Source organism: Thunnus thynnus, chromosome 21, assembly GCF_963924715.1.
Source record: "Thunnus thynnus chromosome 21, fThuThy2.1, whole genome shotgun sequence".
Classification (NCBI taxonomy): domain Eukaryota; kingdom Metazoa; phylum Chordata; class Actinopteri; order Scombriformes; family Scombridae; genus Thunnus; species Thunnus thynnus.
Window position 1 is genome coordinate 15,523,043 of NC_089537.1, and position 15,111 is coordinate 15,538,153.

General features: G+C 40.6%; 1 protein-coding gene across 1 annotated transcript; it reads left to right on the top strand.

The window, feature by feature from the left end:
* The first annotated feature begins 4,209 nt into the window (after positions 1–4,209).
* si:ch211-217a12.1 (alanine aminotransferase 2-like) lies at positions 4,210–15,023 on the top strand. The gene is made up of 12 exons (XM_067578644.1): positions 4,210–4,318; positions 4,422–4,575; positions 9,799–9,888; positions 9,998–10,106; positions 10,292–10,425; positions 11,137–11,380; positions 11,603–11,682; positions 11,960–12,096; positions 12,212–12,386; positions 13,819–13,974; positions 14,092–14,204; positions 14,358–15,023. The coding sequence occupies exons 2-12, from the start codon at positions 4,429–4,431 to the stop codon at positions 14,446–14,448; spliced, it is 1,476 nt and encodes a 491-aa protein (XP_067434745.1). The 5' UTR covers positions 4,210–4,318; positions 4,422–4,428; the 3' UTR covers positions 14,449–15,023.
* Positions 15,024–15,111: the final 88 nt, after the last annotated feature.

The window sequence follows — 15,111 nt, forward strand, 5'->3', positions numbered from 1 at the left end:
GTTTTGCCTGGTTTAATAAAGACCTGAGAGGTGCTGTGAACCATGTAACAGGTTAGGAAATGCTGAGATTTGAGGATTCAAGGATCATTTATTTACTAAGTATAGAAAAACAAGGAATTTGCCTTGGTTCAGCTTTCAAAACACACAAAGACACTTACATTCAGTAAAAAATCTAACACATATAACAGACACTGTTACGCTGGGTGTGTTAAATAAAAAATCTTAACAATAATGTAAAACAACGACACTGTTATACTGGGTGGAGGGGGTAGGGGTGGGGTGTTTAAAGTGGCAGGAGCAGATAGCAGCAGGTCTGTGGGCTGAGGGGGGATTTGGGCTTAGGAGATAGTGAGTTTTATGGTGCAGGGCTGTTCTTGTCTCTGGCCTGTGATTAACTGCTGATCTCTGGCTGCCCCACCCCACACCTTCGCTCCCAAACTGTTTGAACTTTAGCCCTAATCCAAGCCGCAGAGATCAGCCTACAGGAAACAGTATTTGGAAACACTTGACACAAGACATGTAATAATGGGTGTGAACAATGGTTAGTCTATTTTTGTCAACTTCATTTTATTAACATTGCGACAAAATGAAGAGAAAATGTACACTAACACTTGCAATTGAAGAGTCTTTCTGAAAAATATCTTTGTTCATAATGCAGGGTGCATGATAGGTTAAAGGATCCTTGACAAAACAACATGCAGCCCCAAGATTCTTTGCACCAAAGCAGTGCAGAGGTCTGGTTTAAGATAGATGCGCTCATTTCACAGTGGCAATGACAGAGCCTTCAATGTAAAGGTCCTCAACGTTCATATTAATGAGAAATTCATTATTATAGACAACCTGAGATCCCAAAACAACAAGTAAGTATCATTGTTCAAAACACTAGTGCTGGAGAGTAACTAAATAAATGTACTCAGTTACTGCACAGTTTTGACATGTTTAAAAGTGTTTCAGTTTAATTCTACTTGATTCTTTTAGCACACTACATTTCAAGAGAAAATATAGTACTTTTTACTCCATTATATTTATTTGACTGCTATAGCAACTTGTTACTTTTCAAATTGAACTTTTTATCCAAAACATGATTATTTTATAAAATATGATTTATTATTATAGATTAAACTACCCACCAGTATGTAAAGTAGTTCAAATTAGCTACCATGACCAGTTGCAGCTTTAAAATGTTGCTCACAAATTAATGCATCAATGAGAATAATCCAATAATATACAATGTCTGATAATAATAACATTTTAATGTGGCTGGATTAACCTGTCTGGGGACCCTGGGGCAAAAAGTTGCTGTCGGGCCCCAAAAACACGACATAATACTTTACTGATAATACTTCTAGCTTTAAAACTTCTCTAATCAATACTTTAATATTAAAGATCCCTTCCAGACATGTTTTAAGATGTATATAAAATACTCTAATTTGAATAATAATTTGTGTCTGAAATGGTTTTTCCACAAATGAAGTTCAATTACCATGTTAAAATCCTTTAAATTACTTCTACTCTACATCTCCCTCCATTAAAAAAAAATCCAGAATCTATGAATATGCAAATATATTTCATTTCAGAAATTTAACTGCTGGACACAAGATGTCTCCTACTTCACTGTAAAGTCTATTTTCACTGTTTGTGTGCTGGAGGCTTCTACTTTCCACATCACACTCATGTAAGTCGCACACGGGACCAGGAATGGCTTCTGCACTAGTTGTTATGTCACAAATCAGGCTGGTAGACCTACCTTTTCAAACTGGTTTTTCAATGAGCTCAGAGAAATTTTCCATTTGCCTCATACATCATTCTGCACAATGAAGCTCAAATATCTAACTGTAGGAACAAGAAGAAAAATATATTTTTGAGTGGAGGGGGACTTTAACAGTTGATTAAAGCTGGAGTGCAGGACTTTTGTCTCACTCTTCTGGCAACCAACGCATTTCAGCTTATGACCCTGATGAAGACCACAAGCTGAAACGAATTGGTCTAAGAATAAAGTTGTTCTATATACTATAAGTGTTGCTGGTGTCTTGACCTCTCTAGTGAAAGTAATTACAAAAACACTGTCAACACGTGCCTCCGTCATAAGCTCCTCCACAGCCTCCTCTGTTGCTACCGCAATTGTTGCGGCTATAAAATGGAGGATAAATTGTTTTGAGTGTCACACAGCTCCTGCAAAATGACTCATTTCACTATCAGAATTTGATCTATGTGGTCTGATAACATTTGGAAAGTCTACGTGAGCTGCATGATTAAATTATTTTATCCCTATTCAGGTCAGCAAAGAGCTAGCTAGCAGTTAGTGGGCTAGGCTGCCAGAAGTCTCTAGTGCGCATTATCTTCCTTCCCTCACGCGTTGTATGCATTTATCTGGCCAGCGCGGGAATGTCAAACCCGATACCAGATTAAATACTCTGCTATACTGTAAAATAGGCCTACAGAGAGATTTACCTGGTGGTAATAGGCTTAATTGGCATTGTGTGAACTCCTTTGGCAATTTGAATGTAATGGACATTCATGTATATGTAAAAGTTCCCCACTGCAGGTTTAAATTAGTATTTGTACTGAGAAACAAGTCAATAGTAGTGTCAAATTCAAAAATTATCATCAGACTCAGTTCTTTGATTTGGTTTTGAGAGCCCAAACTTTTCAGCACAGCTTGATTTCACTCCTACTACTATTTCCAGTGAAAAACCTGTCTCTTAACTCCACTGCGCACATACTGACGAGCAGACAAGGTGGTGCATTTTAGTAACCAAATATTTCCCTCAGGAGTTGGAAGAGAGCTAAAAGGGGAGTGAATATTTGGACATTTCGAAATTTAGGTTTCTTTTTTTAACGTGGCAGTGTTATTCTTTTGTTATTTTGGTACTGTTATGTTCACTGATGATTGAAAGTTGCCTCTGAAACTTTAAAGTGTTGCAAAAGTTGTTTTTTTCTCGTGCACAGTGAAGCTCAAATATCTAACTGTAGGAACAAGAAGAAAAATATATTTTTGAGTGGAGGGGGACTTTAACAGTTGATTAAAGCTGGAGTGCAGGACTTTTGTCTCACTCTTCTGGCAACCAACGCATTTCAGCTTATGACTCTGATGAAGACCACAAGCTGAGACGCATTGGTCTAAGAATAAAGTTGTTCTATATACTATAAGTGTTGCTGGAGTCTTGACCTCTCTAGTGAGAGTAATTACAAAAACACTGTCAACACGTGCCTCAGTCATAGGCTCCTCCACAGCCTCCTCTGTTGCTACCGCTACTGTTGCGGCTGTAAAATGGAGGATAAATTGTTTTGAGTGTCACACAGCTCCTGCAAAATGACTCATTTTACTATCAGAATGTGATCTATTCGGTCTGATAACATTTGGAAAGTCTACGAGAGCTGCATGATTAAATTATTTTATCCCTATTCAGGTCAGCAAAGAGCTAGCTAGCAGTTAGTGGGCTAGGCTGCCAGAAGTCTCTAGTGCGCATTATCTTCCTTCCCTCACGCGTTGTATGCATTCATCTGACCAGCGCGGGAATGTCAAACCTGATACCAGATTAAATACTCTGCTATACTGTAAAATAGGCCTACAGAGAGATTTACCTGGTGGTAATAGGCTTAATCGGCATTGTGTGAACTCCTTTGGCAATTTGAATGTAATGGACATTCATTTATATGTAAAAGTTCCCCACTGCAGGTTTAAATTAGTATTTGTACTGAGAAACAAGTCAATAATAGTGTCAAATTCAAAAAAATATCATCAGACTCAGGTCTTTGATTTGGTTTTGAGAGCCCAAACTTTTCAGCACAGCTTGATTTCACTCCTACTACTATTTCCAGTGAAAAACCTGTCTCTTAACTCCACTGCGCACATACTGACCAGCAGACAAAGTGGTGCATTTTAGTAACCGAATATTTCCCTCAGGAGTTGGGAGAGAGTTAAAAGGGGAGTGAATATTTGGACATTTCGAAATTCAGGTTTCTTTTTTAATGTGGCAGTGTTATTCTTTTGTTATTTTGGTCCTGTTATGTTCACTGATGATCGAAAGTTGCCTCTGAAACTTTGAAAAAGTGTTGCAAAAGTTGTTGTTGTTTTCTCGTGCTGTACGCGAAGAGCCCTTGAAATGTGAACGTTTTCTCCGACAGCACGTGAAGGGATCATCTGGCAGGCTGAAAGCCAGTGAAGAAATCCAGCCAACCGCGTGCAGAGACGGGCGAAGGCGTGTCGGTCGGGTGGGAATATGAACCGATAATAACACCGAGAGGCTCAACTGTCAGTCAGAGTTAAGAGGAGCGGGAGGGAAGGAAAGCACACACGAGGTTCAGCGGACAACTGGTAGCTAACAGCCGACACACTTTATCTGTTCACGCACGTTTGTAGCGACAGTTTTCTGTCAGTTCTTGATGTTTCTCACTCTCTTTCATGTTTCTGTTCACAGTGAGACAATGTCCCAGCAGTCAGTGAACGGGGTCCAGTCCCGGGGCAAGGTGCTGACTTTGGACAGCATGAACCCCAATGTGAAGCGGGTCGAGTACGCGGTTCGTGGTCCCATAGTCCAGCGGGCGATGCAGATAGAGAAGGAGCTGAAAGAGGTAAAAAGTCAAGTGTGGGGGGCTGCGATACGCGCGTGCCACGGCGCACGCGAACCGGAGTAAAACTTTGAGAATGCACGAGGAAAATCAGAAAAATAAATATGAAAAAAGCGAATATTACATTTGTACCGTTGTGGCACTCTGAAGGGAGTTAGGTAAACTTATGATAGGCGCTCACATGTTTATTTAAATCACATGGTATCACCATTCATACAGACGTTTTATGGGGACCCTGGTTGTTTTTATTCTTAAAGCGCCCCTTCACTCAAAAACATGTTTTGCTTCTTGTTGCATGTTTGAGCTTCACTGCGCAGAATGATTTATGTACAGTTTGACACTAGAAGGCTGTTTTCACATTCATCTGCTGAAGGTGGAAAGTTTCTCTGAGCTCATTGAGAATCTAATTTTAATGGGTGGGCCTATCAGCATGATGTGACATCACAAATAGTTTGGATGCAGATCCTGGTCCGGTATTCAATTTACACAAGTGTGATGTGGAAACTTGAAGCCTCCAGTACACAAACACTGAGAATGGACTTTACAGTGAAGCAGGAGACATCTTGTGACCAGCAGGGAAACATTAGAAATTAAATATATTTGCATATTCATAGATTCTGGTAATGAGGGAGAGGGAGTAGATGTAATTTTTAAGGATTTTAACAAGATATTTAAACTTTAAAAGACAGAGACCAAATATTATTTAAAGTAGGGTGTTTTATATACATCTTATAACATGTCTGGACGGGATCTTTAAGGATAAAGCAGATGTAGAGTAAATACAAAATTAAAATTGTGAATTAGTGGGAGGGGAAGAGAGGACGACTGAATGATTTGCGCAACTGTTGAACCGCCTCAACAACTGGAAGTTAACGTCAGCCAGATACTGATTCCTGTAAACCGGTAATTTTGTCTTTTTTCTTTCAAAGACATTTTGGAAATTCATTTTTAAAAAAAAAAAAAAACACTTCTGCTTAGAAAGTATCGAAAGTGCCTCTCGGTGGCTTTTGGCACCCACAGACCCAGCTGATGTGAACAATGAGCAAAAAAAGTTTTTCCCTGCTCTGTTTCCTCAAGATATGATTAAAACTGAAAGAGATAGGAAAGAGAAGTATGTAACACTGATGATGCTTGCGTTGGACTGTTTTTGCTGACTGGCAGAGAGAGCGGAGGCAGGACATAGTAGGTCAGCTTTTAAAAGTCCCTGCATAACTGTTATGTTATGCTCCTACACTGCCATGCTAAACAACTCGTGTTACATTCTCTTTTGGTAATATTGATCCACAGTCCTTTTACTACGGAAGGGCAAGCAGGTTGAACAGGGTGTCTTTTAAAAGCTGTAACGCAACCCTCTCTGCAGTTATGTCCTCTTCACCGGACACAGTAATGACGGGGGTGCCTCTCGATGGCTTTGAGTACATTTCACTCTCTCCTCTAGCCTGAGGTGTCTGCAGGATCTAGAGTAAAGGATGTGTATATCTTAGAGTGTTATTACATAAGAAGTGAGGGTACATTCTCTATCCTCTTTTGTCTCTCTTGAGTTTGCCCACCTCCCTCCTCCCCACAGGGGAGAGAGTTCAATGGACTAAGCTGCAGCTGTGAGGCCCTGCAGCGTCAGAGGCCTTTCTCTTACAAGCAGCTCCAGTTTTGCTGAAAGTGATAGAATTCTTGGTAGTCCACTTTCCTTTTCCTCCACTTATATAAGGAAAACCAAAAACAAACCGAATGCTCCATGTTCTACTCGAATAACTTAACTTATTTGTTTCAACGCCATAACATTTTTTATTTGGGAATTATACAGGTTTATGTTACAAAGGTCAAATCTAAACTCCACAGGAGTCATTTCCAACACACACATTAGTCTAGAAAAAAACCTACTTATTCAGGATATGCTAATAGTGTGTTAGGTCAATATGAGTTGCATGGAATAGTGTGTCAACTAACAGTGTGAACAGTTTTTCCTGAGAAAACAGAAGAAAGCTAGAAAACGGGTAACTTTTTTTTTTACATTTTTGATTTTCTCTTTTAAATTTTGCACCACTGTTTTCAACAATGTAAATATCTGAAATATCAAATCCTGGAGTTTTTCTGAGAGATCAGGAGGGTGTGTGTTGCTGCGGTTGCCTAGTCGTCTGAGAGAGTGCTTCCTGTCAGATCTGTGACTGGAACACGTTTACTGACAGCTCAGCAGATTTTATGGAAGTGTGTGTTTGTGTGTGTCTTTGTGTGTGTGTGTTTGTGCATGTGTGCGCTGGTGTGCTGATGACCCTTATAAATCCTTAGCCAGACATCTGGCATGACAGTGCCTGCACTGCTGTAAGCTAATTCGGGGCTTGGATCTCAGCCGCTGGCGAGTCTGCATTGTTTGTGACAGTGGAGTGGTGACAATGGAGCAGGAGAATAGAAAAAGAACTGAGATTTTATTGAGTTATGAGTCACACAAATATCATATATCCACTCAGTTATTTTTTTTATCTATTTCTTTTATTCCCTGTATCTGTGATCTTTTTCTTTAGAATGAATTTGGAGGGTTAGTTTCATCTCAGTTAGCACCTTCATAGACATTATATTGAGTCGGTTAAATCACATGAGCAAAGCAGCAATGGTTATTTTTCAATTTGCATCAGTTAGAGCTTGAATACGAATAGCTGCCATTACTCCAGCATGACTGAATACTTTTGGAAGGATGACCATTTCAGATTAAATCATAAGACTAAAGTGAAACGTGAATTCCGGACGGTTGTCAGGTCCGGCTCTATTCAGCCTGAGTAGCTACAGGGTTTCCTGGCCTAGTTCACAGGTCCGGGGCTGTGTAATCAGTGCCTGGTGCTGACTGAGCAGGAGAACTTTAGGCTGAGCAGGGAACGGGCTGGCTCCTCTTTTACCCGGAGAACAGCAGCCTCTTTGTTGCTTGAGGTCAAGCTGGGAAGAGGACTAAAACTGAAACGTGATGCTTTCAGTTATTTAGATTTCAAACAAGCTCGTATCGGACTTAACTCTAACCGACTCTAACGCAAAGAACCTTATAGGCCTTGCTCTTGCAGTCGTGCAAGGACACATGATAATAAATGATAATCTTGGCTCAGTCAAAAGGAAAGTTCTCCCTTTGCCCTTGGAGGCCTTTGGTCTGGTATTTTATCATGTGTGACATGCTGAATCATGACACGATCATTTAAACAGCATATTTAGATAACATTGCGTTGTTATATGGCAGTCTTGTTTAACTGGACATGCCTTGGGGTGAATTTGGAAAGCAAACCAACCATGTTTTTTTTGGTTTGAGCTTTTTCTAGTGTCCTCGCCTCTCCAGAATGATATGAAAGACAAGATTAGCCCTTTTCGAGCGATATGTTGTGATTATTGGCTGGTAGTAAACTAGCATGAGACAGTGCAGTGTTACAGCTATATTCCACTTATATGTATTAAGGGATATGTCATAAATTAGGTATAAATGTAAATGTAGGTTCTGGTGACAACAGTTCTGTTTTAATGAGAGCAGGTCTTGAATATCAAGATGACTGTTGAGCTTTCAGGAGGTGTAACTCCATAAAATTGTTTGCTAACCAGCCATGACCTGCCTGTACTCGCCCATACTCAAACACCTGGTGCAGTTTTAGGGATAGTTACATCATATTACAACACAACAAAAAAGTTCACAAGATTGCTTTAGTAATCAGAAACATTATTTGCAGTGTCAGTACCTGAACTGCAAATGAATTACATATTTGAATGGCCTTAGTTAAATCAGGGATTAAACTTCCTCATACAGCAAGTGAAGTGTCCTCTACATACAGCTATTAAAGCAGCTGTGTAATAACCTCAGTTTTATCAGTTAGTGTATCTGTACAGTACATTTAAATGATAAGAGTATTAGGGTAATTTAATATGTGTTTAATTTCACATCCACATTCAGTAAAATGTAATGACTGTTTAAGTTGATGTTTCCATAAAGAGGAAACAAATCCTTTCATGATTACTATAATATCTCTTTAAACCATGTTGGTCAACCCTGACATGAAGTAACAGGGGACGTCAATTGTCACATTACCTCATGTGATTAACAGTAACAGGTGCAGCATGTTGTACACAGCAAACAGACATGCAGGCACCAAACCAGAACTCTACGAGATCTAATTAGGCAAGAGATGAAGATGAAGGACTTGCTGATTCAATGGAGATCAATAGTGAGTGGATAGAAGGAGCAAATAGTTTAGATGAGGAGAGGAATACGATGAAAAAGGCTCAAGCTTGTCATGTGATGTGATTAAACCAGTAATTCTTGAGTATCTCCCCCAACCCAACCACAAACAGTGAGGGTTTGTGTCTCTGTGAGCCCCAACAGCATCGTTCCTGCTCAGACCGGCATTTCCTGCACCACAGGCCCCGTGCCAACCCGACTCTGTGCCAGGGTCTTTGTAAAAACAAAAGGGTGCTAATGAGAGAAGATGTATGTGTGGGTGTTGAGGGGACCGAAGGGTACGTCTGTGAGATGCATACAAGTGCCTCTGATTTGATTTACATGCTGAACCATCAGGTGGTAACAATTAGAGGGGTTGGAGCTGCGGTGTAGTTGTTGATCCTCTATCTCCGTTTGTCTTGTGGAAATGGCAAAAAGCGAGAAAACGCACCAATCTATTTATAGGAAGATTCAGCACAGAAAGGCTGTAAGTGGGAATTTTGAAGCTTTACATTGCCAAGTGTTCCCACTTTGATAGCCTTCAAGACTGGAAACACAGGTGTTGGTAGAATTTTTGAGGCATGAAGCCAATATAAATAAATCAAATTTGTTGCCTGGGTTTAATAATGTAAACCAGCTGTGCAGAAATTAATGTTATATTCATGCACTACTTATACATATGTACGTCTACACTTCTCCAAATGATTTGAGAACCATGTTCATTTCAATTATAGTTGCAAATCTTTCATGAAGCGACAGAAGAAGAGAGAGAAAAAGACGCCTAACTTTTGGCAAAGTCGAGAGGTTTCTTTTGTTTTGAAGCTTCAGCTGTTGCTTGACTCATGTATGTCCCTCCTTACTTACTTAACGCCTTCTTACATGTCCAGACACATTGTGTTTGTCTTTTGTTCATTGAGGAGGTCACCATGTTCTTACTTTCTTCCCTTGTCTCATTATTTTCTTCTACACCTCTCCCTTAATTCATGCTTGAACACTTATCTGGCTTGCTTCTAAGTGATTGTTACATTTCTCTGTTTTTGTCTTTCCAGGGAGTCAAGAAGCCTTTCACAGAAGTACTCAAAGCTAACATCGGTGACGCCCACGCCATGGGTCAAAAGCCAATCACATTCCTCAGACAGGTTGGACCACTTTGTACTCAAGTCGCTTGAGTGCTTATGTTAAATAACTCATCATTGTAGTTGCATGTGAAACTTACTACATACATATACTACACATGTTTCATCTCAGGTCTTGGCTCTGTGTTCTTACCCCGAACTCCTGGAAGACAACAAGTTTCCAGAAGACGCCAAGAAAAGAGCGAGGCGTATTCTCGAGTCCTGTGGAGGCAACAGTATAGGTCAGACAACTCCCCCTCACACCACCAACCACGTTTACGCCCCCGCCTCCAAACACACGCGTCACCAGCACTACCCCTTCATTTGTCTTTTCATTAATAATTTCTCTGGACTGTTTCAGCGTGTACACCAAACAAACACAGCTCTAACCGATCAGTGAATCAAAGTTCATTTTCATGTGTTCAAGGGGCCTACAGCGCTAGCCAGGGGATTGAGTGCATCCGTCAAGATGTGGCGCGCTACATCGAGAAGAGAGATGGTGGAATCTCCTCCAATCCTGACAACATCTATCTCTCCACTGGGGCCAGTGATGCCATTGTGGTACGGGTTACACTTCTTATTGTCTCTTTTCCAGCAAAGTGCTGACAAACTGTAGACTGGGCTTCCTAAAACTGTCGAGGTAGGTTTTATGAGTTGATATGCTGCCTCAATCCAACACAGTTGGCACGCTTTTGGTATAATTGGCATATGAAACTGTTCTTCATTCATCTTCTGTTAATTATATACTCAGCAGCTGTACTTTGCACATCTGTAACTTTACTCCACCCACAGACCTTTGTCACTTTCAGTATAACTTTCTCCAGTTTTATGCAACCAAACCAGGCTACTGAATGACCTCGACTACAGCACAACAAGATATGTGTCCCACTACTGTTGTCTGCACTGATAAACTTTGACATTTCGAGCCTAGTGTGTACACATGTAGGTGTGTTTGTTTAGTCTGTTATCATAAAGCAGATCAGTTCTGTGCTGTGTGTGACCACTTTCTACATTTTGCTTTCCAGCAAGTTTGCCAGTCTTGTATTGTGTAACTGCCTCATCATGCGTCAGCAACAACCAGGCCTGATTAGTTGTACATCTACATTTCTTATTAAATACTGTCAATGATTTTCTGACACTGAAATCTCCAAAGTAGTGTCTTCTCAACCTTCTTCCTTCCTTCTTTTTGCCCTCTCCTTTCTTTTCCTTTCACCCATTTACCCCATCTCCTCCTCCGCCTCCTCCTCCTCCTCCTCCTCCCCACAATCCCAGACCATGCTGAAGTTGCTTGTGTGCGGCGAGGGTCGCACCCGTACAGGAGTGATGATCTCCATCCCCCAGTACCCTCTGTACTCGGCCGCACTGGCAGACCTGGGAGCCGTACAGATCAATTACTATCTGGACGAGGACAAGTGTTGGAGTCTAGATGTCGAAGAGCTCAGGAGATCCCTGAATGCAGCGAGGCAGCACTGCAATCCACGCGTCCTCTGCATCATCAACCCTGGAAACCCTACTGGTGTGTGTGTGGTGTTCGTAGTTTCTCCATGTGAAATGAAACAGTTGCTGGAGATTTTGTATTAGACTTAGCTAGCTATTTTTTTCTTCTAAAACATCAACGACATCCGATTTCTTGGATGGAAGTTTCTTGCATCTCAAAACATATTTTGAGAAGCAGTTTTCTCCCTCTGTCAGTACATATCTCCCCTAATCATCAAACCTTGGTTGTCTTGTGTGACAGGTCAGGTCCAGAGCCGACAATGCATTGAGGATGTGATCCGATTCGCTAAAGAGGAGCGTCTCTTCCTTATGGCTGATGAAGTAATTTACCAATGTCATTTCCTCAATTCATTTTTTTTCTTTATTTATTTATTTATTACAGGGTTGCTGTATTGGATTGAATTATATTATACTTGGTAGATAAGAAAATAGTAAATTGTGTGTCAATGCCAAAGTCTGAAGTTACTGCGGCTTGTTATTGTATCTGTCACACAATCCCTGTAGTTTTATGGATAATGATCATGTGGTAATGTGGTAATTTATTTATGAACAATGATGTAATAAGGCCTTCTGTATCTAAGTTGTATTTCCTTTTTAGGTCTACCAGGATAATGTGTACGCAGAGGGCTGTAAGTTTCACTCTTTTAAGAAGGTATTGTTTGAGATGGGACCAGAGTACTCCAGCACAGTGGAAATGGCTTCCTTCCACTCCACCTCCAAATGCTACATGGGAGAGTGAGTAGCTGGACACACACACATGAAACTATGCTGCTATCGCTGATGTGTACATATCCTGAACTACGAGTCTACTTAGTGTTTGATTTTAACGCTCCTCTGTTTGCTGTTGCAGGTGTGGACTCCGTGGAGGCTACATGGAGGTGATTAACATGGACCCTGAGGTGAAGGCCCAACTCACCAAACTGGTGTCGGTGCGTCTGTGCCCCCCTGTCCCCGGACAGGCTCTCATGGACCTGGTGGTTAACCCCCCGCAGCCTGACGAGCCTTCCTACGCCACATTTATGAAGGTCAGAAAAACGCTCAAATCACCCCAGCTATACACACGCTGGCAAATAGTCAAGAGCGTGTGCAAACACAGAATTTACTTATGCAAACACTTGTAAACACCACGTCATATATCTATGCAAACAAAGCCTATATCTGTCCTCACGCAGAACACTGAATAATGAGCTCTTGAATCATGCAATATTTTGGTTGTTTCTTTTAGTTTTTTACAAGAATATATCATTTAGAGATGATTCTGTCACTTTTTCAAGGTTAGAAAAGAGGTTTGAACTTTTTAAAGAGGGTCAAATATATTATGCATGCTGCTGTAATGGCGGCAACCTGTGTCCATCAGTTAAGAAGAAATATTGTGTGGTCCAGAATCCATTAAGTTGATGGTCATTAGTGTGTCCGTAGGTAATCTGAGTCTCAAGCTATGAGAATGTGTAGTTGTGTATGTAGTTACAGTGCACAACCGCAGGTTTCAGCATCAACAACATAAAGAATCATCAATGATTGCGTATCATTTCCCAAGTAAAGATGTCTATTTTCATGACTGACATGACAGGATAATATCATATATGATAGATATATGATTACTATGTGTGAGCATACTGTATCCGTCAACCAATAAGATGCTAAACCAGAGATCCAGTGCACCTGAAGTAGGCAATCTTGTCCAGGGCTGTCTTGGCAGGATGTAGTACTTCCTCCCACCTTTAGAGTGCATGATATGCTACACATGAAGCGCTCTGCACCGTTCAGCAGTGTTGCTGGGATGAATTGAGTGAAAGACTGTGGTTTTTAGTGTGGTTGTAGGCTCCATATTATGATACCTACATTGGCCACAAGGGGGCGAAAAAATTAACAAGGGCTGAATTTTCTAAATCCTTTGTCTAAACAGGATATAATAATTCCTGTCCTAGTGTAAATGTTACTCCAAATGCAGCTGTCACTGTCCAAATACTGAGCACACATGTAGTGTAGCATCCTCTGTTGCCCTCAGATTCTCACAAGCTGTTTTGCAGCAGTCAGTTCAGTGTTCAGGCAATTCATAGAGTCACTGGAGGATGTAAATAATGGAGGGTAGACATAATACTTAGTACCAGCCTGGACATATTGTTAATGACAGGATGTTAAAGATAGAACTTATATGGATATATTTACCATGAAGCTGCCAAACTGGGCCAAGGTTCATTATATCTATATGCACTGTAACATTTATCTTCAGTTTACCACTGATATTCAACATTGTCTGGTGATTAACTTGGAAATTTTTGATTTTTATAATTTCAAAAGTACCTGAATGTACTATTTGTTTCAGCCTCTGTGAGACAAGATTAATTTGAGTGGGGATATACTGTGTATAGCAAATTCGCTTGCATCTCATACTTTTAATTTTTAATTGATGTGACCTTTCACCCCTAACAAGTTTAACCATTGTTTTCCCTCCAGGAAAAGAAAGCAGTCTTAGCAGCTTTGGCAGAGAAGGCCAGGCTAACAGAACAAATCCTCAACACAGTACCTGGTATCATCTGTAACCCTGTGCAGGGGGCCATGTACACCTTCCCCCGCATCACTCTACCTCAGAAGGCAATCGACAAGGCCAAGGTCTGCTCTGCGCACACACACACACACACACACCTAAGTTTTTTCTCTTATAACATTTGTATTTCCCTGTGAAAGAACTGTCTGTGTGAAAACAAATATGTGCGTGTCTGTCCACAGGAGGAAGGCCAGATCCCAGACATGTACTACTGTATGAGGCTGTTGGAAGAGGAGGGTATCTGCCTGGTGCCAGGTAGTGGCTTTGGGCAAAGAGAGGGAACTTTCCACTTCAGGTTAGTACAGCAATGTGTGCACTTAACTAAAAACTGAATTTATTTTGTTGTCATTTTAAATAAGAGTTATTTGTATATCAAAGAATATTACTCATCTTACCACACTTGTGACATCACCTTCATCATCTTACTGTTATGTCTTCCTCTGTCCAGGATGACAATCTTGCCTCCCACTGAGAAGCTGAAGATCGTGCTGGAGAAGATCAGGGTCTACCACCAGCGGTTCATTAAAGAGTTTTCATAACGATCCGCCACCTTTCAAACATCATCTTAGGAGCCAACTCATTCAGTGCCTTTGGGTGGATGAGACAGCACATTACCCATCTCTCTCCTCAAAGCTGTTTTCACATTAGATCTGATTTTTTTTTTTTTTTTTTTTAAAGATCTTTTTACTGTTTTGCATCAGTGAAGTATGTTGTTGTGAGAACTGATCAAAACATGTGCAGTCAGGTTTCCTACTCATGTGTACGTACAGATTTACAGTGCATGATGCACTATCCCAAAGTATTACCCGGCCAGGTTTATAATGTTTAAAAAGATGGTTTAGTGCTGATTGTTGTCTTCTAGAGTTTAATATATTTCAGATGCTGCTACTGTGAGGTGCATATCTCTCCTGCCAAGATTCAAACAGCCAAATTAGTTAGGTGTATGAATTTAATAACGTATCAGGAGATTACTTGATTAACCTGAGGATGCACCATGTTGATTGAGTACTGCCTTGGCAATACATGTATTTCGAGGCCTGTCGGAATGTAGCTATTTGTATTACTAATGTTAACAATTGTTCTTAAATATGATTAAAAACACTTTAATTTCTAACACTTGTTTTCTGAAATTGATGCAATGCTGACTCTATATGGTATGTAGTTGCTAAATGCTTTCCAGCTGATTTCCTGTATGTCTTCTA

Excerpts from the sequence above, each read along its gene's own strand:
- si:ch211-217a12.1 (XM_067578644.1), top strand. The coding sequence starts at position 4,429 with ATGTCCCAGCAGTCAGTGAACGGGGTCCAGTCCCGGGGCAAGGTGCTG. Across the intron at positions 10,107-10,291 it reads CTGTGGAGGCAACAGTATAG|GGGCCTACAGCGCTAGCCAG; the intron begins GTCAGACAACTC and ends CATGTGTTCAAG. Across the intron at positions 11,381-11,602 it reads CAACCCTGGAAACCCTACTG|GTCAGGTCCAGAGCCGACAA; the intron begins GTGTGTGTGTGG and ends CTTGTGTGACAG.